Genomic DNA, 22,675 nt, shown 5'->3' with positions numbered 1-22,675 from the left:
TCTTTCACTACCAACGCCAAGGATAGCATTTATTCCTTCCTGGTCAAGATGTGTGTTTCGGAGTAACCAACAGAAAACTTAATTTAGATGATCTGCCTGTGTTGGAACTTGAAGACGATGCGGGCGCTTAGAAGTGGACCATGCGGTTGGACCCAGAAGAGCCTCCTGGACTGATTTCGGCGGCAACAGCAAGTTGGACCGGGATTACGATAAAACTGAAGTGCGATACATGGTGATATCCACTGATGCCTGGGGAAAAGTTGGCCAAACTAAGCGCTTTCTTCCTAAGCGCTGAGATTATATCACAAATACTATTAAGGTTCATGGTCAATTGGTCTTTAGAGGACATTTGAGAATATTTCCTCTTATATAAGGGGGAACTCTGCCTTTCCATCCCCTTTCACTAAGGTACACAGCTAAATTGAGATATAAATCAAGACAGGAACGCATTCAACGCTCACTTTCATATTCTCTCAGAATCATACTTCTTTCACAATCTTACTCTTCACGACAATGGAAAAATGCTGGTTCGTACTGCGGAACACGCACTATCCGCCGCCCATCGGATTGACCGACGACGTGGCCGGGTGTACCGGACAGCTCAAGGGGCTGTACTGCTGTGGTCACATCGTACCCGATCTTTCGCACTTTGACGACGTCATCAACACTCGGGGCCCAATGGAGATCCCGGTGGATATGCCCATCTTCCATAGGAGGCGCGAAAACCCAATCTACAAGAAAATGTCGGGACCGTCAATAAACCACTCCGGTCAGATCAGTGCACCTATTATGGCGGCTGCTGGCATTACTGCGACTACCAGCGCTGGCATAGCGTTCCAGAAAACTGTCATCAACCATGCCGAATTCGAGGCTCTCGATAGCTACATGATGCGACCAACACACTCATACATAGAGGACAGCATTGCTACTAATGAGGTGTCGAGATACATCCAAAGAAGCAAAAGAATGGGATCATGGTCTTGCTTCATGATCACTGGGATGATTGTCGCTCGTGGTGCGAAAGTCGCCCGATTGGAGACACGTAACATTGGAGTCCAAGCCGGCCTCGGAGCGTAAGACAACCAACTAGCAAACCCCATTGTTCTGAAGGAGATGACTGTACTTATCAACATGAAGACTAACTTTGATCAGTGGGTTCTCTGGTGTGGCCGATGTTGGTTTCAACATAGACAGTTCGTCAGAGAACAATCTGTCATTGTCAAGCGGGCATGTTTCTGACTTCGTCTGGGCGGTGCAAGTCATCAAGATACGCAAGGGCATTATGGATCCCACATGGAACCATGAGATCTATTCCAAAGGGTCGACTTTCATGAATCCTGGGGCTGCTCTTGTTGAAATGAAGGACACCCTGCGCAAGGAAGGAGTTGCAAACAAAAAGATGATTGCACCTGGAGATGGAAGCGAGATCTTTGTAATTTAGCAAGTTTTGAGGCATTCAATCCCTATACATTCTTTCTTCCTCGTCAAGAGCCCATGAATTGCGATCCGATACAAATTTTGGATTGGCAAGTAAATCAGCCTTTGATTTACCGCTAATGCAGCAAAACACAACGTGATTCGAGCACGAAAGGAGAAGAAAGGGTAGAAATTAGCAGCATCCCACGCCTGAGTGTGGTAAAAGAGGTGGGCTCCTAGCTAACAAAACTTGGCTTGGAAGAGGAGGGCAACTGGATCGAAGCCAGGTTCCTTTGTGCTCATTGTTCTCGAACAAGGGATTCCATTCCCGTCTCTCTACTGCCAAACTCCCTCGCGACCAATGTCCAATTCTGTGAAAAGCAAACAAAGCCGTCTCCATAGGTTATTGTTCAACAACAGCCCAGATTGAAAGTACTAAAACATCTCTAATTCGCACAACGGCGACGTTGGGGAACTTCCAACTTTACATCGCAATCCACGTGCCTTGTGAGCCAACACCAACCGGTTACGTCCTAACATGGAAGCCCCTGCCATCCCCCAGCGCATATCAGACTGCAAAGCTGCTTTCGGCCGGCTCATCGTCAGTTAAGGATCTGCTTCCGCTCCAGCGTGGATGGAAGACCGTCAGGCCGACTTTAACATCTGGGCGGCTAGCTTCAACACAAGAAGCAGCAGTAAATCGTCACTTGATCAGCGCTTGAGAGATAGAAATAATGCGAGTAAAGTAATATGCCGTCACCTCGAGGGCTTGCTGGAGGCTTTGGAGGAATTCTTGGAGATTGGTTAGTGCTCTGCTCAAAATCTTCGCTGCCAAGCTAAATCTCAAAATTAGTGCCCAAGGGGCTCATTGAGGTTGAGACTCAAGAAGTCTCAGTACGCAAGCCAGATCAACAAGATGTCCAAGAAGGCAGCGGATCAGAAGCTTCGGATTCAGAATTGACTACGTCTAGTAAATCGGCTGAAGATGACAGCTTAGAGACTCTTTATGAGGAACAGAATTTTACATTCATAAGATTTTTAAACTCCTTCAGAGAGATTCTATGATAATACGAGAATGAGGGACTGAGGATCGGTGCGCCCAACGGGAGTAGTTTTGAAGACTTCCTATCACATCAAGTTATCGATTTCCGAATTTCATAAGGCCGTCAGAGTCAATTCAAATTACGAACATCTCATGAATGGGTTAATAGATTGAATTCGTAATACAAAACTTGTGTCAAAGCTTTAGCTTCATCAGTGCAATATGCTACGTTGTGTAACCGTTCATTCTACGACGGCACCCAATGCGATAATTAAAAAGGATCATTCCGAAGCTTCAAGAACGTTCTTGAGAGTTTATTGAGTGTTGTAGAGAATCGATTATTAAATATTATACTCGAATCTCATCGGATATATTGGTAGCCCAATGTTGCGAAGAGTGAGCTGAGATATTCGTTGCATCGTGGCGGCAGAGTCTTCTGTTCAAGTATTACTTGTGCGTCCAATGGAGTCTGACATGGAGTTAGGAACATTGATTGATGGTAAAATTAGTCAGCACCCCGAATCTGTGGATATCAAGGCTCAAACCATTATCACATTTATCGTTTCTGAATTCAAATTAAGGATAGCAAAGGATTTGACATGGCCACTGGATGAAAGGTGTATACGTCCAGGGCACAAGACTTTCGAAAGAGGTCCATACTCCCCGAGTCCAGTCTTCGAATGACCTAGGAGAAAGCATTTTCTTATCCTCCCAGTATTTTCGTCGCAATTAGGCGCTGGATGAGGGAAATTATTCGATGCCCTCCTTGTAGATGCTAAAGGTACGCAACGGAGGTTTGCTCATGGAAAATATTTTCCCTCGATGTTTGTTGTGTTTTATCAACTTCCACCGAGGAGTTTGCAGCACCACTTCAGTGTTATTATCTTGCGAACAACCACATCGATCAGCAATCTCAAGTCGAAGCTACGGGAAATAAAAGTATCAAAGGCGTTCATGTCAAGTAAGCGAGGCATGCTGCCTTTCAAGGGAGTAAGACAGCTTGTCTTACACCTCGGCATTTGATTTGGGATGATGCATAGCAAACCCCTATTCTTGGTATTTCCCTTTCCCAATTAGCTCATAATATCTTGATTTCTTTCTATACTTTGGTAACTCCATATTTTGTTAGTTATTCGCGTTGCTCTAAATGCGGAAGGTTAATAGGCGCAATGCCGGAGATAGGGTTATGCACCAAGCAGATCCCTAGTTCATTACCGACGGATATCTTCACCTGATGCAGGTCAAGCCAGCATATCTGACCAAGCCTCGTGGTATTAGCTCCGTAATTTACGCATCATTAGGTTTCAGTATTTGAATGTCGCGTATGCGGCGGTAGTGATTTTGTGCCCGGATCTCGTTGGGTTGTGATGCCCTTGATTCCAGCGTAATGCATGGAATGCCATCGGGCCTCAGCCGCACTGATTGCAGTATGATTGTAGTGGAAGAAGCAAGTCCTCGTTCATTTTCCAATGAAGCACGACATTCTATCGTCATAGAGCGTGGGGGGGGAGGGTGCCAGGGTGCTTAAGACGATGTGCTTAAATACTAAAAATCAGCAAGCTAGGCAAGCAGGCAACCAACAGACTCGACGTTACTTCACTAGATACTCCATCTGGCTGACTCCAACATGGACTTCGTACAGAACCCAACATACCTCCTAGCCCCCCAATGGACCTTCCGCCCAGGCGGCCCCATCGCCATCGGCAACATCATCGTCGACCCCTTCAAACCGCACGTAGTCTGCAGCTACGCAGACCCCAGCAGTGGCAGCGCGTATGCCACCGACACGGCATGCGAGCGCAACTGGCGCATGTCGCAAGAGACAGCCCGCCGCTTCGACGTCAGCATGTGGAGCGTCTTCCTCGAGAAGATCCAACTCAAGGTCGGCGCCAGCCGCAGTAACGTCAGGCACGGCGAATACACCATGGACGTGTTGGAGACGACGTACCTCCTGCGCCACCCCTCGCACGAGGAGATCCACGAGCGGTGTAATAGTCCCGCAGTGAAACCGTTTATGAATATGGAGAGGATTAAGGCGAAGCCGGTGTACATGATCACGGGGCTCAAGATCGCCAAGGGGTTTGCTGTGAAGCAGAGCAGTAGCTCAGACAGGGCGGCACATGCTCAGGTCGGGGTGGAAGTGTCGCCCGAGGTTAGTGTTGGGGCGCAAGTGAGTGGTTCAAAGGGCCAGAGAGAACAGCATGGGTTCGAGGCGATGCAGGATATCATATTCGGCTATCAGTTATTGAAGATTGAGCCGAAGGGATGGGGGAAGAGGAAGCAACTCCATTACGGCGAGTTTATGAAACGTAAGAAGAGCGGCATTAAAGACCCGGAGTCGGTTGACGGCGAAGCGAGCTTGCCGGCTGCAGGAGAATTTCAAGAAATGAGTACTGACATCCAGTCTGTTACGCTCGATGATGGAGACGCGGGACATGGGGTCATTGTTTTCCAAGCTCCAGATGAAGAGGACGCTTCGGAGTAAGCTCAGTATTTGCTGTTCTACTTTAACTACTTTGCTTCCTGTTTGTATGTAAGCGCTGGATGTCGTTCGATTATTGGTTCCAACTAAGGGTATAGTGTTACTATAAAATGCCAAGAGTGTCTTTGTTACTTCCCAGACCTTGGTCGGAATTTATTGAAACGAGCAAAGGTTTTAAGCAATAGAAAGTTGGCTACATAAGATCTAGGAACTAGTCTAGGTTGGCATGAACATCGATATCATTAGAGCCCCTCCTCGTTTCTGAACCCAACTTCTGCCAAGCATCATGGTATTCAACATATAAACTCTCAAAAATTGGTATAAATCCTCGCCTCCCACCCCTTCAACGCCGGCGCAACCCCTTTCACCAACTCCCCGCCCTCCCTCGTGCCAACTAACAACCGCACCTCAGGCGCCTCACACCCAAGCAACGCCGCAACATCCCCAGCACTCTCCCCATCCTCTTTCGAAAAGTTCATCACCACGAGCGCCTTCCTCTTCACCCCGCCATCCTTTCCACTCACCGGCGCAGGACTCTCCTTGAGTATAACCCACGTCCTCTCGTTCTCCGGGTCAATCAACCGATGCGACCCAAAGACGAACACATCGCGGTGTTGCTTCCTCAGCTTCAGCACCCTCTTGTAAAACGACAGGATGGAGTCCGGGTCGCCGCGCTGTTTCGCGGCATTGATAGACTTGTACTCGTCATGCACCCTCATCCACGGCTTCGCGCCCTCCCTCGTGAAACCAGCGTTGGGGCTATCATCCCACTGGAACGGTATCCGCGAGTGATCCCTCGCCAAGATGCGCAAGCCATGCATCGTCTTCTCGATCCGCTCCGCATCCCCAGACTCCAACGCCTCCGAGTAGAAGTTACTGCTCTCGATATCCTTGTACTCTTCTATCCCCCAACTGGCCGGCATATTCGTCATGCCGATCTCCTGGCCCTGGTACAGAAATAGCGTCCCAGACATGGTCGCCTGCCACAGCGCAATCGTCTTGGCTGAAGCAAGCCACAGCTCGGGCGTCGAATCATCACCAAACCTCGACACCGCGCGCCCATTATCGTGGTTTTCGCAAAACGCCGTCGCCCAGGCATCCGTCCCCTCGATGAAGGACTGCCACGTCTCCGTGTACCTTTTCAACGTCGACAGCGGAAACGGTTGGTAAATGTACTTTGCGCCGAACCCGTTCCCGTTACCCAGCCGAATCACGGAGAACTCAAATACCATGTCCAGCTCCTTCGCCGCAGCTGAGACGTAAGGAATCACCTGTGACGGGTGCGGCGTCAGGGATAGCTCGCCGACGGAGACGGCATTGTACGGCGCCAGGGCCTTGCGGTTCATCTCACGGATGTACTCGTGGATGCGGGGTCCATTACACCACATCTCGGGCGCGGGCTGGTGCGGCGACGTCGGGTCGGTGACGGGGGCGTCGACGTAGTCTGTGCGCTTGGAGTACTTGTTCACGGTATCGATGCGGAAGCCGTCGACGCCGCGCTCGAGCCAGAAGCGCATCGTGTCCTCGTAGATGGCCTCGCGGCAGGCCTCGTTGTCCCAGTTCAGGTCGGGCTGGTCGGGGGCGTACAGATGGAGGTAGTACTCCTGGGAGTGCTCGTCCCAGGTCCACGTCGGGCCTGCGAAGTACCCGCGCCAATTTGTCGGCGGGTGCCGCACGCCGTTGGCGTCGTAGCGCGCGGGCTTCCAGATGTACCAGTCGCGTTTGGGGTTTTCCTTGGAGGAGCGTGATTGCTTGAACCAGGCGTGCTCGACAGAGGTGTGGTTGACGACGAGGTCGAGAATGACCTTCATGCCGCGCTTGTGGCACTCGTCCAGCAGGGTATCGACGTCGTCGACGGTGCCGTAGGGTGCGTAGATCTTTTGGTAGTCGGATACGTCGTAGCCCATGTCGGCTTGGGGGCTCTCGAAGATGGGGGAGACCCAGACGACGTCGACACCGAGCTCGTGGAGGTAGTCGACCTCGGCTATGAGGCCGGGGAGATCGCCCCAGCCGTCGCCGTCCGAGTCCTTGAAGCTGGCGGGGTAGACTTGGTAAAAGGTTGCGTCTTTCCACCAGGGCTGCTTGCCTACCCAGCGGTTCTCATCGTCCCAGACGAGGGATCCCATGGTGAAGGAGGGGCTGTTGGATAGGTATCACCGTATCAAGCCACGCTGTAATGAGGGCGGGTTGTCGTCAATCAGGTAGGTGGAAGTAGACGAGTTGCAGAGAGGGACAGACAGACGGCGGAAGAAGGAGGAGGGATGAGTAGCAGAGGAGGAGGATGATGTCAAGTTGAGTGAGGATCGAATGTGGGAGAGATCCGAGGTCAATGGGCAGAGGTCAGGACGCGCCGGGAACGATTCGCATTTTGACCACGCGGCGAATGGGCTGCATCGGACTTGGGACGGCGGCGATCAGTAGCCGGGGCAGAAAAATGGCGTGGCGACATGACCTGCAGCGGAGAGAAGAGCGATGGGCGTGGGGGGAGTATGCGTAGCGGGTATTCGTGCGAAGGGAAATGGACTCGGGAGTAGAGTCGTGGTTATCGTGGCCGTGTGTGGGTTGAGTGGTTCATTTCGGGCGAGGGTTTCTGCTTCTATCGAGGACGGGGGGAGGGGGGGATGAATGTCGTGCCGGCGGAATCAGTCCGTAGAAGGGCCGTGGGGAGAAAAGGATGCATCGCGTGAGGTGTGACGGGGTGAGAATTCAAAAGAGAGTGCGTTTGTCTGTGGGGATGCCGATGGGAGAATGAGCTTGTTCCCCGCCTTTTCTTAGTTATCTAATTGCTGAGTCTTCGTAGCTGCGTCTCTCTCTCTCTCGCACACTCTCACAGGTTCGCATCAAGTATCCATACGCAGTAAGGTACGGTGAGGTATGCAACGTATGGTCGCAGGAGACAGGTTTCCCCTCACTCCGCATTGCTTCCGCCCGTTCGATGTGCCAAGGTGGATACGAAGCATCCGTAAGTGCGCAGTACTCCGTAAAGTTGTTGAAGAAGCGGAGATATGCGGGATTGTCTTTTGCTCAATTTTCATATGATTTTTCTGCTCATCATTAGCCTTTGATTAGCGCTCCGGCGGCTTGGAACATGGAAAGAAAGTGCTTAGACTCCGCATCCGCCGCACATGGTGGCTGTCATTTATCGGATGATGATGCATTTCAGATGTACCGTGACACAAGATGCAAAAAAGATGAAGAAAGAGAAATCTTCAACGGGCGGAGACTCCGCCTTCCCTGTCGTTCCTCGAATAGTGGAGACCACCCGGACCCGGAGATGCTCCGCTAGACTCCGCACCTCCCTCCGACCCCCCTGTCTCCCGCGGGAGCCACAAACGTCATGCCTTCCCACCAATCAGACCTCGCCTCGGTCAAGCCTCTGGAAGAAAAAAGTGGTGATGAGCTTCAGGGCCGTCCAACAAAAGTCTGGAGAACTGGGCTGGATCATGGATGGCTGGGTTGGTCTCATCCCGAATCTGGGGAAAGACCACGCCCCGGGCCTGGCTGACGGTGGCTACGCCGCACATGCGCATGGAGCTCGGCTCGGGGATGGTGAGGCGCTCAATCTAGTTTCGACCTCGTGAGATGGATGCCGTGGTGCGAATAGCGTCAACCCATCCTTCCGATCCCTACTTTTTCCTTATTTCCCTTGATCTATCTATACGGACTCTCCGTACACAACAACTTTCACCGGCGGAGTCTCCTGTTGACGCCTCGTGCCGCCATCTTCAGAATGATCAGAATGGGTTCCAGCTACGCCTTGGCACGAGTCGAGAACGCCATCACCAGACCTGTAGAAGGCTTAGTGAAGCCTTTGGTTCTCCATCAATCCATAGCTTGAGATTCCATCTCCATGCTCGTCTCCAAAGTCTTGGTGGTCCAGCTGGGAAACCCTCCAAAACGAGATTCAAGAGACCAATCCTGTCGCTCCATGTCATCTCCACAATCATTTCTCATACCTGCTCCGTACCGGTAGACTGACAGACTGATCCTCCGCTTCTCCACAAATTGCCCATGGAGTTGGGAAAAACAACGTGATTCGACACATCTTCCCCTCCCCCTAACCACCACAGAGTCACCGACTAACCTCCACCCTACTGAGGACCGGGGAGGGAATGGCTCATCACCAAAATCAGATGCTTGGCACAGCAACAAACCACCCCATGTCAACCGAGACTGACATACTTTCAACATGCTGCAAAATCCTTCCCTCACCTCACCATCATGACCACACACGAAAATCAACGTAATCACGCCAAACCAATCTTGTCCAGGACCCCCTCCTCTCCCCTCCCCTCCCCGAACTTATTCCCCAAGGGGAACCGCAACTAATTACTACGGTAGAGCGCACGGTTCAAGCGCAGGGCGTCTTGTCACTGAACTTTTAGCTCTGATTTTTATTTTATTTTCCAACCTCTCACCTCACCTTTTTTCTCACTACCGCGTCCATTGTTCACTGTTGCGCTACAAACACTTTCTAATGTTACTTTGACTACGACCCTTCTTGTTGCAACCGAAGCTGTCAAGTTGATTCGGGTTCTTCCACCCTTGGAGGGATATAAGACGCCCCGAATGCCCTCCTCAACTTAATTCACCTCCCTCCTTCAGGCGTCCGACTTTCGCGCATCCCCGAGTCTCACCCGCCTCCCTCAATCCTCCTCATCATCATCTCATACATCTCATCCAATCTTTCATCCGTAATATCTCCAGCATCATAAATCTTGATACCCCGTACATACAATAAACAACTTCAAAATGGCCGACCCAAAGGTCTCCTCCCCCGTCCCAGAGGACAAGGAAACAGGCATCCACCACCACACCTCAATCACAGACGACACCAACACCGCAACCCCCAACAACCACAATGCCGCGCACCCAGAAGACCTCGTCGCGGAGGCAGCCCAAGCCGCCTCCGCAGAACACAAAATGTCCCTCCTCGAAGCCATCCGCACCTACCCAAAAGCAATCGGCTGGTCCGTCCTCCTCTCCTCCACCCTCATCATGGAAGGCTACGACCTCGCCCTCCTCAGCAACCTCTACTCCTCGGCCGTCTTCCAGCGCAAGTACGGCACCTTTGTCGAGGCCCAGAACAAGTACGTCATCTCCGCCGCCTGGCAGTCCGGCCTCAGCAACGGCGCCCGCGCCGGCGAGATTTTCGGGCTTGTGATTGCCGGCTGGACGGCGGATCGGTACGGGTATCGGGTGACGACCATGGGGTTCCTGGTGTTGATGATTGCGTTCATCTTTGTGCTGTTCTTTGCGCCGAATGTGCAGATCTTGGTGCTTGGGGAGGTTCTCTGCGGTAATGCCCCGACTTCCATCCTGGCTTCGAGTATCGCTGCTAACGTCTTGCAGGAATCCCTTGGGGTGCTTTCCAGAGTGTCACGCCAGCGTATGCCTCCGAGGTCGCTCCCGTCGTTCTTAGGCCGTATCTCACCACCTTCATCAACATGTGCTGGGTAGGTCACTCTTCACAAGGACGAGAAGGCAAACTACAAGACGTTGCAAACTAACAAAATCCAGGTCATCGGACAATTCTTCTCCGCGGCCGTCAACAAGGGCTCCTACCACCACCAGGACGAATGGGCCTACAGAATCCCCTTTGGAGTCCAATGGGTGTGGCCCATCCCCATCCTCATCGGCCTCTTCTTCGCCCCTGAGTAAGTTTCAATCCCAGATTCCATACTTATTTATCTTTTTCCCTCAAGAAGCCATTCTCTGCTGTGCTTTGACTGACAACAGCAGATCCCCCTGGTGGTACGTCCGCCACAACGACAAACCAGCCGCCAAACGCGCCCTCCTCCGCCTCACCTCCCGCAACCAACCAAACTTCAACCCAGACGAGACGATCGCCATGATAGAGCACACAAACGAGCTCGAGAAGCGCGCAAAGGAGGGCGTGACCTACGCAGACTGCTTCAAGGGCGTCGACCTCCGCCGCACCGAAATCGTCGTCGGCATCTGGCTCGTCCAGACCCTCGGCGGGCAGAACCTCATGGGCTACTTTGCCTACTTTTTGACGCAGGCCGGCATGGACCCCGGCAACTCCTTCTCCCTGTCAATGGGCCAGTACGCCCTCGGCATGGTCGGCACCGCGGGCTCCTGGTTCCTCATGTCCCGCATCGGCCGGCGCACAATCCACTTCTCCGGCCTCTGCGCGCAATTCTGCCTTCTGCTGATCGTCGGCTGCCTCTCCTTCTCCGACAGCAACGCCTCCGTCTGGGCCATCGGCGCCATGCTCATCGTCTTCACGTTCGTCTACGACTTCACCGTCGGTCCCGTAACCTACTCCCTCGTCTCGGAGCTCTCCTCCACGCGTCTCAAAAACAAGACCATCGTCCTCGCGCGCGCGGGCTACAACGCCAGCAACATCTTTGTGAATGTCATGACGAATTACCAGCTCTCGTCGACGGCGTGGAACTGGGGCGCGCGCACGGCGCTGTTTTGGGCGGGCACGTGTCTGCTCTCGTCCGTGTGGGTGTATTTCCGCGTGCCGGAGCCAAAGGGGAGGACGTACGCCGAGCTGGACCTGTTGTTTGAGCACAAGGTCTCGGCAAGGAAGTTTGCGGAGACGAAGATTGATCCGTACTCGCATGAGCTTAACAGCGAGAAGAAGTTGGCCGAGGAGCATTAAGTCTTGTATTTGTCATGCCACTGATGGGAGACAGAAAGAGACAAGGAAAGGACGTGTCGAGGAGTGGGCCTTGAGGATGTTGGATACCCCTATATTTGGAGTTATTGTTCTACTAGATACACTACTAGCGTAACCTCATGCATAATGAACAGGTCTTAATCTCACTCCGCCATCTCTGAACCCGCATTCCCTTCTCCTCCCAAGTGCTATATGCTGCATATCCATGGTATCAAAACGTAACTCACGTCGGCCGACGCGCCAACGTCCCCGCAATCGCCATACTCGGCACAGCCTGCTGAATATGCTTCTCCAACAAGTCATCGTAAATCGAATTGCCCCCCGGCAACCTCGTAATAAGCCGCCGCATATACTCCAAATCATCCTCCGGCCCACTGCCCGTCCCGCCCATCCGGCCGCCCCTCGGGCTCGACGGCTTCGTAATCGGCACCCTCGCAAGCACATCCACCGCCGCGCTCGCGATATCAAACAGCTTCTCCGTCAACCCAACCCCGTGCACCTTGATACTGTCCACGGGTAAATCCCGCGTCGAGAGCACGAGGTCCTTGGCCACCTCGAGAGGGTAGTGATACGTCATGCTCGGCGAGTGAACAGACTCTTCAGCAAGGTACCCGAACCGCAGACGCAGCTGCCAGAGAATGATCCGCAACCACAGCTGCGTCACCCTCAGATTCGCCTTCTGCGTGTCCTTGAGGTCCGAAGTCGACCGCAGCGCCGCATTCACCGCCGTCTCGATATACGTCAACGCCGCGTTCGACGGCGGCGTCGCCACCTTTTCCATATTCAACAGCGCGATAAACGACGTGTCCAGCGGACTGAACAGCGCCGCCAAACTCCAAAACCCCGAAAGGCTCGGGTCGTCGGCGCCAAGGGTAGGCGACTCGGCCGTGATCTGCAGCGTCACGGGCCGCCGGTACCGGATCCCGTGCGACCGCTCCGACACCAACAGAACCCAAAACAAGCGGTCCGCCAGCACCGCCGCCGCCGGACTCGCCGACGCCTCGGGTGTATTCATCCGCAGCAGCAAGAACAGCGTCGTCGCCTCTCTCAGAAACAAGAAAGCCTGGCTGTGGTGAAAGAGCGCAGAGTGGCACGCGTACAGGAAAAACGTGAGCAGACACTGCTCAAACGTCGGATTCGACCTCCTCGCGAAATTCCGATGCGCCGCGAGCGCCTCCTCGAACAACATGCGCCCATGCAGCGCGTTCTTCTCCGGAATCAGGCCCTGGATCCACAGACTCTCCGGCTCCTCCACCTGAAGCAGCACCAACGCGCACACAGCCGTCAGAAGACAATGCGCCTCCATCCCGACCTCACTCGGCCCGGCAACGACCTTCATCTGCGCAACGTACTCGGGCGTCAAGATGGGAATGGTAGGGTGCAACCGCGCAAAGAAGCGATCGACGCAGTAATCCATGACCCGCGCCGGAAGAAGATCGGCCATGCGCTGGACAGCTTCGCGGGGAATGTGTCCAAAGGCCTGGGAGCCGTCCGAGACCCAGGCAAGGGAGACGGGGCCGGGCAGGCCGAGGCACTGGTCGCCTAGGCCGGCGTCGACGCAGCGCTTGCAGGGGCGGTATTCGTTGCATGCGCGGCGGAGGTTTTTGCAGCGGGCGCAGGCGCGGGAGACTTGGGCTCTTTTGGGGCGGGAGCCGCCGGATGATGAGGATTTGCGGCCGGTTGTTGATGACGGTCCGCCATTGTAGCCACCGCCGGAAGACGATTCTTGGGCGTCCTCGCTGTGGTCGTGGCGTTTGCCGAGGTGAGAGCTGCTGGCTGGGGATATGGTGGAGGGACTAGCTGCTGGGGGGGACACCATCGTCTTTTCCATTGCGAAGCCTCATGGTGTACCAGGTCGTTTTGAGTGCGCGGGTGAGGGTGAGATTGAACGTCTGATCTGATTGTGTTTGTTCGTTGATGTTGCGCTGTTTAGGTTTTGGTGTCCACCTTGGATGAGAGAGGTTGGACGTGAGTGAGTGTGACCCCAACCACGTTACCAGGCAATGGAAATGAGTGACGGGAGTTGGAGGTCCACGCGTGCCGAGAAAATCAATGACTGGACGCATGGAAGAGAAGGAAATGTCCCCGTTCTGCCCGGTGCCGGTGCGCGCAGTGACTTCCATTTCCCCAGTGAGTCACGTGTTACCCCGCTAACCCCCGTCCTAGACTCCCGGGGGAAGATTCAGGCCCAGTAATTGGCACGTTTGGTAATGGGACAATGGGACACGGGACGATGGGACATAGAACGCTGTATTGCCGCTCCAGAAGGATTCGTCCATCACCAATGCAATGCAACTGTGCACCAACACGCCAGACGGCCAGACCAATACTCCCATTGATCATGATGCAAACATCCATGGTATTTATCCCTGACCATTCGTCTAAGAGGCCGCTGATCTGTACATCCTTTCGAAAACCCCGTATCTATGTAGTGTATGAACCCAATGCCCAACGCCTTGCTATGCACCCCAGACTTGCTGTATATCCATTCCCCACCAAAGAAGAAAATCTTCATTTTTGTCGCATGTTCTTGGGCTTACGCTTCTTGAACACTACCGCCGGCGCCGCGGCCTCCGTGGATTCCGCAGCCTCATCCTCCTTCTTGACGCCGTCCTCTCCCAAGGCCGGCACGTCCAAGCCCTTCCCAGCCTCGTCCTCCACCGGCTCACTCTTAACAGCCGGCGCATCAGACGTAGCTCCCGCCGCATCCTCCCCCTCACCCTCCTGCTTCACCTCAGTCTTGACATCCACCTCAGCCTTGTTCACCTCTTCCTCCCTCTTCACAGCCCTCATCAGCGTATTCCCACTCAACAACGCATCAAGATCCTCGTCGTCAGCCGGCATCGTCCTCGTGCTCCCCCACTTCTTAGGCCTCTTAAACAACCCCCTCACAGCCTCCTCCTCCTCCCTCTCCTCCTCCGTCTGCTCCCGCTTCCTCACCCCAACAGCCTTAGCCTCAACAGGCTTGTCCCTCTCCCTCGCCGCCTCCTCGTCGTCGACAACCTTTGTCGCAGTGACCGTCCAATCCCCCGCCATCGCCATATCGCCCCGAAACTCCGTCGGTATCGAAACGCCCATTTCGGCGAGCTGTTCCATCTGCTGTTTCCGCTGCGCCTCCGCCGACGGCGGCCCGCCGCTGCTGCTCGAACCGCCGGGTCTTGAAAAGGATGATGATGATGATGGCGTGCCGGACGATATCCCCTTCAACCTCTCCACCTCGCGCTTCGCCCTGTCCTTTTCACGCTCTTCTTGTTCATGGCCGCGGTGGAGGTCGCGCAGGAACCGCTTGAGCGCGCCCTGGTGCTTGCCCGTCGCCTCGTGGTTCTGGCGTTCAAGCTTCGTGTCGCGGACAAAGATGCTGCAGTGCTTGCACCAGTACTTTGGTGTCGATTTCCAGTATTCTGACATGGCTGTATGTGCGCGTTGCGTACGTGTCAGGTGTACGTGCGTACGTGTGTAGGTAGAGGTAAGGTAGAGAGAGATGTTGGTCGAAAGAGATGGCTGGGTGTTCGTGTGTTGTCAGAGCGAAAGAAGGTTGGCCGAGACGTCACGGCAGGATGCGCATGCCAGAAATTTGGAGGTTCGGCCCAGATGTCTGCGCTGAGGTCCGTGCAGCTCTTATCTTATCTCCAGTCACATCCCTGCAGGTGGAATGTCACTCCCTGCGGTGCGCAGCGACATCGGATGCCATGTTCGCCAGTCACTGATCACGAAGTCATTTCAAACTGTTACAGCTGAAGATGTGCTGGTATTGCTCTAGTGGCGGAGTTAGGAACTTGTCACAGCCCCTTCCAACTATCTAGCTACCTATTTGCAAACCTGCAAACCCATCCATCCTCTGCTCTTGTACAAAGTCCGTTTCCTGGTCATCATCATGGAATTAAAATGCCGATTTCTTGGCAGGGTATTGAGAAGCAAAAATGCCAATTAAGCCTTTGTGAACCAATTCAAGTCCACCCACACATTCCGAGTCAAGCGACTTAGATAAGGCAGACGACTGCCATCAGAGTGGCAACGAGAGCGACAAACGAAGCCGGAGCCAGGTTCTGGCCAGCAGCAACGGGGGGAGCCGCCGGTGTGGTCGTGGTCGCAGGCGTGGTAGCCGTGGTGCCAGGGGTGGTCACGACCGCCGTGCTGTTGACGGGGGTCGACGGGACCGAGGGAACCGGAACGGGCACCTTCGTGGTGGGGACCGGCGGGACGACCGGCGCGGTAGTTGCAGGTGGGGCAACGGGGGTTCCCGGGGGAGTGTAGGGAGGCTGGCTGGCGGGAGCAGAAGGCGTCACAGTGACAGGAGGCAGCTCGCCGCAGGGGGTGGTGTGGCCCTGAACCTGGCCATCGCCGATTTGGCAGAGAGGGACGGGGATCGTGGTCGGGACAACCTGAGGCTGACCGTCGCCGATAACCGTGACGAGAGTGGTCACAACCATGGTGGTACCGACAACCTGTCCAGAGGGAACGGGAGCATCGGAGCCGCAAGGGAGAGCCGAGAGGTGAATGGGAGAACACTGCTCAGCCCAGTGACGGTCGTACAAGTTGTAGAAGTCACCAGAGAGGCATCTGTAGAAGGTGGTGGAGCCTCCGAGGGCAAGGGAGCCGTTGGAGCAGACGGAGAAGCCAGAGGTGTAGATGGCGCCAGCTTGAGCGGGACCGTCAAACTGGAATTGGTAGTTGGCGACGATGGAGCCAGTGCGGCCCTGGGAATCGGTCAGGACACCGTCCTTGAGGGTGAGGTCCAAAGAACCAGTTCCAGTGCAGGAGCCACGCTTCTGTTGCATTTGTCAGTATAAAATCTCATTTTTTTTCGGAGGCTGGTAGGCTTACATCGAGGCTTCGCTTTCCGAGCTCGACAACGGTCAGACCGAAGTTGCCAGTGTAGCTTGTGGAGCAACCGGCCGGGGGGCTCGCTGATGGCTTGAGAGCAGCCTGCGGCATGGCCACGGCCAAGGTAGCCAAAGCGGCGGGGATGATCGCGAAGGAGCGCATCTTGTTGGCTAGAGATGTATGTATTAGCATGACTGATTCATTTTCGCTCAAGTTGAGGATTCTGAGTTTTCATATAGTGTGCCGATCCTCCGGAAATGTAGGCAAGATCGCGCAGGACCAGCGAGATCATGAAGTACAAACCACTTCACGAGTCACCAGACAGCTCAGGAGGGACAGAAAAGTCGACGGGAGCTCTGACTGAACCCAGAAATCAAACAATGAAAATACCCGAGCCAACAACGCGGGCACATTCATGGTTTGATGCCACAAGCCCATGACGTCGCCCGCCGTGATGGAAGAAAGAGGATGAGCGATGTAGCAAGCTCATAGATCGCCAAAATAGAGCCAACGAAACCGCGAGACGCGCTCCATGAGAGGAATCGGAGTCCCATCTCGCTGACAGCAGAGGAGTCGCAATAGAGATCAGCTTACCTGAATCGAAGTTCTTGTGGTTCCTAAGGAGGCGGTGAAGGTTGTTGTGGCAGGTAGTTTGTTGGCAAAGCAATGTAGCTCAGGTGAGATGTTGATGTGGTGGTGAGGAGAATTTCCAACAACCAAGTTGATTTATTTTTGCCCAAAGGTGAAGTGGTGAAGGGTAGTCCAGCAAAAGCTCCTGACCCGCTTTGTCCAACAATGCCCTCGTTCAAGAATCACACAAAAAAGGCGGGTACTGCCTGTGTTGGTGCCTCGTGGAAGCACGGGAAGCGTGAGATCGGAAGAGAACCGAGGAAGGAAGAGAGCTTTGTTTTCGAATGGAACCTCTGGCACAATGCTGTGTGAGGTGATGGTCGTCTGTTGTTCCTTTGCCGTTGCCACGCGCGATGCGTATGAGTGAGTGTCGAAGGGTCGGTGGAAAGAAATAAGGTGTTGGAATAGGTTCAGTGAAATAAACGTGGCAGGCTTCCTTGGTGGAGGGCAACCCTATGAGCGAGAGTATGGGCAGGGATGGCGAAGTTGAGCTGAAGAGAGGGAGACCGAGGAGGAGGGAGGGTTGGGGTCCGGTGGTTCATATACAAAGAAAGGGAGGGTAGACTTGTGAGTAAGGCCTGGTGGGTAGGCTGGTAGGGGAGGAAGATAAGCTTCAGCCGTGGGTATTGCGCGTCTTTGACATCCAGAATGTGGATTTGATGGAGCAAATACCTTGAGCTAAGGAACTTGCAGTAGCGTGTGTATACGTGGTGTAAGTAGCCATGTGTGTTTGTGAAGGTTGGTATTAGTTGTGATCTGATATGCAGAGAGGCATGCGGCTACTTGCAAACAGCACTTGGAACAAAGCAAATCTGCATGTACATTCCAGGCTTATTACTCTGTACATCAGACCAACAACAACAACATCACAGCCACCTCATCCACACTTTCACTACATAGCAGCGGTTGAATATTGATTTGCGAGTGTGGATGGGTGGGTGGATGACTGATGGTTGTTGATGTGAACATAGTGGCCCAGGGGTGGTTGGGGAGGTCGCCTCTGGTAGCAGGGCTGGGCTGGAGGCACACCTCAACCAGGACCAGGGTCAGTGCCACAAGCTCAATTGCACTGTCCCGATGCAAAGCCCGTGGATGATTTTGCTGGGCCTGGTGATGTCAGAGATAGAACACAGCTTTCCCTCCGTCGAGTCATGGTGAGAGTGCTGTACAGTAGTTTCCCCCAAGCAGAGCGATTCGGACGAACCGGGCACGCAAAACAGAGGGGGCTGCTTGTTTTGCTATTTTTGCAACTACTTTATCCTGTACTCGGAGCAACCAAATATGTGATTCGACGAGGCAACAACAAGGGGCCTGGCCTGTAAGACGTCGTAAACAGCAGAAGAATTGATGATTGAGAAACCGAAGATAGACTGCTGGATTGACTGCGACCACCGGCCTGTCTTGTGCTGAGACAGAAGGCTTGCGCAGCCGACCGCTTGGGGGAAATTTCCCAGAAGCTGGAGGGCCTGTCTCGAATGCGGTGTGGCTTCTGCTGATCAGGTACCACGGCCGAAATGACCAATGAGTGCTGGTGAGGAGCGAAATGCGTGGAATGTTGGACTTGTCGGGCTTGTTTGGTGAGATGTTTGGGCTCCAGAAGCAGACAGCGATTCTGCGTGGTTGTGGATATGAGAATGGCATCGGTCGATTTTCAGCGGTGCTGGGCACACGGCAGCGGGGACGGGGAGGTCGGCACTGCACTGTGTTCCTGGCCTTGGCCTGTTCTTTAGGCTGTCTTGACTTGCCGTGCCGTGGTGCTGGATGTGGACCTTGACCTGCGGTGAGGGGTCGTCGGAAGAGGGGGTGAGCCGGGGTGTGCCCCGATCGATTACCGAGAGTGGGTTGGTGAGGCGGAGGTCATGTTGACGTGGAAGTCGGGATTGGTGGAAGACGTGGATATGTGGTGCGGCATCCAAAGATCCAGTGAGCTCGCGAGACATGGTGATTTCTCCCCGTTGAGAACTTGAGCATGGAGAATCAGACATGATTGGTGACTTCGGGGATGGGAATGCGTCCCTGGCCTGGGAGAAGAAAAGGGGGCCTTGAGTTCCTCAGGCACGGATTGGCTGCGAACAGTTCGACAGATGCAAAGATGTCTTGATCCCTTGCCTTGGACTGGAGCCTCCTCGTTGTTAGTCGACGGACAAGAGTCCAGAACAGTGTCATCCTGGTACACTTTTTCTCCGTTTCTTTTTGGCGCTTGTCTGGTGCAGAACACCAAGAAAGAAGTTGGTGTCGTCAAGAGGGGGAAGGATCTCCCAGGATGTTCGTTGTCTGGGTAAACATGTGGTGCTGCCAGCCCAATCCCAACCTGCCAGAGCGTATCTTTGAGCTGTGTACGGATATGCGAATCCTCTCCGTACATGTGTGCATGTGTTCTGCGTACTTCGGACGGATGAAGGAGACCAAGTGGCCGTGGTCATCCATCTCCATGACTCCAAGTTGAGATTGGTGCGCCGTAGTACTCTGTCTCTCATCCATACCAGCCACAGCCCTGATCCAGATCCCTTCATCTCGACAGCGTGCGACCTCATCCGACCTTCTTCTCCGGCGGCATAAATTTGCCGAAAACAGGAATCCTGAGTTCGACTCTGGGGAATCCAATGTCATTTGGTCAATCCCCCGTTGTTGCGTTTCAGCCAACCCGGTCGCCATGATATCATGGCACAAACATCGGCGAATATCATCATCTGTTAAGCCCTGCAGCCGTCCTATCACCGCGTCGTCACCGGGTCGGAGTGGGTGGACCGGAGACCTTGGATGTCGGCTCGAGGGGGTTTGAGGTTTTTCCTAGCACCTGGCCTTTCCGTCCATCCTCCGATGGTTGAAAACGACCGAAAAAGGAAGCCCCCCAGCGACTATCCCACCCATCTTTTCCCTTGTGGCGTCTTGAAGACCCACGGCACCCGCAGCCAAGCGCCGCTCTACAGGGGACGACGGGCCCTGTCGCATGCGCTGTACCCGTCAAGCAGCTCGCTACGCACGCCAAGGCTAGGCGCCCTGCATTAGCACCGCTCGCCAGTGTCAGAGCCTGCGTCGATCCGCCCACCCCGAAGTCAGTGACACCTGTTGACTGGTCTGGCTTTAGGCCGTGCGGCCGAATCCAGGCCAACAAGTGGGTGAGAATAGCACCAGAGGCCATTCAGTTGGTGGTGGTGTGTTCTGGTGAGTGGAGGAGAGAGGAGAGCCTGAGAGATACCGACTCGAAGCCGGCGCGAGTTCTTTGTTCGGTCCGGGATTCTCAGGCCAGCAACATTCCTCCTTACCCCTCCCTCCAACGGTGCCCTTCGACGCTCCAAGGCCGGAAACCGTCTCCGGAATGACGGACTTCAGCGCTACTCGGTTTGGGTCTAGGTAGCATGTGCTCTAGCCTCAAAGTTTTCGGTAGCTGTCGGAGCTCGCGGTTGGGGCGACGGGCGGGAGCTGCCCGCTAGAGGCAAGGCCACACAGTCTTAGGGTTGGGTATGCAGGGGACAGGGGAAAAGCTTGCGAAGCCTCTGGGCCTACTCGGAATCGTGCTGTGGGCGCGATTGTTGTTTGCCCTGGCCCGAGAGACATCGAAACGGAAAACTCTGAAGCAAGGGAGAGTGCTGGGACTGTGAAGAGATTTGACGATAGAATGAGGATGTACAAAACCATTGCCACTGTTCGATTGCAATGATTCAGGTCAATGTCCTTTTCTATGAACACAATGTTAAGAGGGATGCCGACTCAGCTGAAGCATGCTGGCACCCGTATCCCTCGCCCGTCGATATTGGTACGGCAATATTTCAAATCTGGCAGCAGCATGGCAGCTGTTGCCGCCGTCCGTCGGTGGCTCACGGTACCGAATCGTGGCTTGCGTTGCCTTGGCTGGCCACCTTGTGTATCGCAGAAGCACCAGGTAGATTGTGCCGGGGAGATGATAGCATCACTTGATGCCGGAGTGCAGGGATGAACTGAGTAAGTTACGTGCGACGACCGTCGTGGTTTCGCTTGCTTGCTACTAGCCGCGCCAGGCTAGATGTGCGTCTCCGCGTGTAGGACTGGCTTGGCTGCGAACATTGATGTCGGCGTCCGATCCGGACTTTGAGTTTCTTTGTGCTGTCGGGTGGCTTCAAGCCTGCCTTAGCAAGTCGACGGACAGCGACAGACGTCGAGAGCCGTCTCTCGACCGGGTTGGTGAGTGCCACTGCTAGGTGTTGCTGGGCTGCCCCTCGTTCGCATAGCAGATGATGCGGTTTTTTCTACCGCCATCGACTCCGTTGCCAGGATCCCTAGTGTAAACTGTTGAGCTGACTGACGTTTGCTGAGCTGATGGACATCGGATTGTTGGAAGAATCAAGTTTGTCTGTAGTCGCGAGTGAATTGGGACGAATCTGTGCATGCACGCGGCTGAATTTGACTTCTCAGTCCGATTGCTCTTTCCTTGAAAGGTCCCGCCTCGAGGGTTGGGAGGAAAGGCATGACGGGAGCGTCCAGCAATGCACCTTCCCCCTCTCCTCTGTGGAGGAAAAGAATTCCCCGGTGAAATGCCGGGGGCGGATACCTAGCTGAGAGGCCCACTGCGGCACTGCGGCTCCCAATCGGCGGCCTTGGCCCACCAGAGTGGATGGCTTGGCTTGGCAACCTCCGACTTCACTTCAACTTTGTCAACCTCAGTCCTCGACTGGTTGTTTCCCTGCTGGCATACTCGGACGATCTACGGGGAAATCATTCAAGATTTATATGTTGGTTCGCAGGCGTACAGTAAGAAGTGCAGGTATACAGTGAAATATGATGTTGGACTCGTTGCCTAGTAAACAGATCAAGGTACGAGTAAACAACTAGCATTGGCTGGCTTAAATTCCTTACAATCAACATCAGTGCGACGATGGTTAAGGACTCGCAGACAAAGACACCACATGTCACGTATAAATGAAAATATCGTTATATCATCAAAAGCTTCCAGGATTGATGTATTGTTCTGCTAAGGTTGTAAGTTCATGAGAGGTGTTGCTATAAAGGCAGGCGGATCAGAGTGGGTGACATGCTCATGACAGCCACCTTGCTGGTTTCATGGAATGTCCTGCTTCGAGTTCATGGCAACTTCTGAATGCCATAAATGACTTATGCTGTTCTAAACGCAATGGGACACATGTCGTTCCCCTAGGTGCTAAATTTGATCACTGGTGCGCGCAGCAGCAACCAACAAGTGTGTTAAAGAACAATTAGCATACATAGGACTCGAGAATCAGCTCGATGGGCTTTTGGAATGTTTTGCGATGAATGGATGGATAATTAAATGAAGGCATCATTGCTATAAGCTCCTGGTAATCGTGATTTGGCAACATAGTACGCTTAATGACGATAGTATGCCAGGAAAGCTGGTTGGATGGGATTGAAGGCGGCCAGTCAGTACAGGATGCTTGAAGCGACGAAGTGACAGGTAGCGAGGTCTATATGTGATGATTTTTGATGTCCCTCCAACAACAAACACCGGACCACTTGGTCGAGGGGTAGGGCTGTAGAGGCCCCGGTTAGATGGTGAAGACTCCCATTTATTTCGGGGTCCATGTTCGATCCTCCACTTAGTCGGTTTATTCCTTTTTGCTTTTTCTTGCTCAGTTGTCTTGACCATTAGAATATGCAGAATTCATCCCATCCTCCCCCC

At 53.9% G+C, this 22,675-nt stretch overlaps 8 protein-coding genes across 8 annotated transcripts; 3 read left to right on the top strand and 5 right to left on the bottom strand.

Annotated features, from left to right (window-relative positions):
* Positions 1-513: 513 nt before the first annotated feature.
* Positions 514-1,441, top strand: CTAM01_11155 (uncharacterized protein; the record flags this gene model as incomplete). The annotated part of the gene is made up of 2 exons (XM_060527167.1): positions 514-1,073; positions 1,153-1,441. The coding sequence occupies 2 exons, from the start codon at positions 514-516 to the stop codon at positions 1,439-1,441; spliced, it is 849 nt and encodes a 282-aa protein (XP_060378178.1).
* Positions 1,442-4,085: 2,644 nt separating this feature from the next.
* Positions 4,086-4,943, top strand: CTAM01_11154 (uncharacterized protein; the record flags this gene model as incomplete). Its single annotated transcript, XM_060527166.1, has 1 exon — positions 4,086-4,943. The coding sequence occupies one exon, from the start codon at positions 4,086-4,088 to the stop codon at positions 4,941-4,943; it is 858 nt and encodes a 285-aa protein (XP_060378177.1).
* A 305-nt stretch (positions 4,944-5,248) lies between these two features.
* Positions 5,249-7,066, bottom strand: CTAM01_11153 (alpha amylase; the record flags this gene model as incomplete). The annotated part of the gene is made up of 1 exon (XM_060527165.1): positions 5,249-7,066. One exon carries the CDS (start codon positions 7,064-7,066, stop codon positions 5,249-5,251), a length of 1,818 nt encoding a protein of 605 aa, XP_060378176.1.
* Positions 7,067-9,692: 2,626 nt separating this feature from the next.
* CTAM01_11152 (sugar porter family MFS transporter) lies at positions 9,693-11,571 on the top strand (the record flags this gene model as incomplete). Its single annotated transcript, XM_060527164.1, has 4 exons — positions 9,693-10,239; positions 10,293-10,396; positions 10,461-10,597; positions 10,683-11,571. The coding sequence occupies 4 exons, from the start codon at positions 9,693-9,695 to the stop codon at positions 11,569-11,571; spliced, it is 1,677 nt and encodes a 558-aa protein (XP_060378175.1).
* A 241-nt stretch (positions 11,572-11,812) lies between these two features.
* CTAM01_11151 (uncharacterized protein) lies at positions 11,813-13,420 on the bottom strand (the record flags this gene model as incomplete). Its single annotated transcript, XM_060527163.1, has 1 exon — positions 11,813-13,420. The coding sequence occupies one exon, from the start codon at positions 13,418-13,420 to the stop codon at positions 11,813-11,815; it is 1,608 nt and encodes a 535-aa protein (XP_060378174.1).
* Positions 13,421-14,100: 680 nt separating this feature from the next.
* On the bottom strand, positions 14,101-14,997 carry CTAM01_11150 (U1 zinc finger; the record flags this gene model as incomplete). The annotated part of the gene is made up of 1 exon (XM_060527162.1): positions 14,101-14,997. The coding sequence occupies one exon, from the start codon at positions 14,995-14,997 to the stop codon at positions 14,101-14,103; it is 897 nt and encodes a 298-aa protein (XP_060378173.1).
* A 572-nt stretch (positions 14,998-15,569) lies between these two features.
* CTAM01_11149 (covalently-linked cell wall protein) lies at positions 15,570-16,575 on the bottom strand (the record flags this gene model as incomplete). Its single annotated transcript, XM_060527161.1, has 2 exons — positions 15,570-16,358; positions 16,414-16,575. The coding sequence occupies 2 exons, from the start codon at positions 16,573-16,575 to the stop codon at positions 15,570-15,572; spliced, it is 951 nt and encodes a 316-aa protein (XP_060378172.1).
* A 1,964-nt stretch (positions 16,576-18,539) lies between these two features.
* CTAM01_11148 (uncharacterized protein) lies at positions 18,540-18,983 on the bottom strand (the record flags this gene model as incomplete). The annotated part of the gene is made up of 1 exon (XM_060527160.1): positions 18,540-18,983. One exon carries the CDS (start codon positions 18,981-18,983, stop codon positions 18,540-18,542), a length of 444 nt encoding a protein of 147 aa, XP_060378171.1.
* Between the last annotated feature and the right edge of the window lie 3,692 nt (positions 18,984-22,675).

The sequence above is a fragment of the Colletotrichum tamarilloi genome (assembly GCF_030869305.1).
Source record: "Colletotrichum tamarilloi strain Tom-12 chromosome Unknown Scaffold_58.1, whole genome shotgun sequence".
NCBI classification, from domain to species: Eukaryota; Fungi; Ascomycota; class Sordariomycetes; order Glomerellales; family Glomerellaceae; genus Colletotrichum; species Colletotrichum tamarilloi.
The sequence above is the reverse complement of the archived record's forward strand: the minus strand, read 5'-3'. Positions and strand labels throughout refer to the sequence as shown.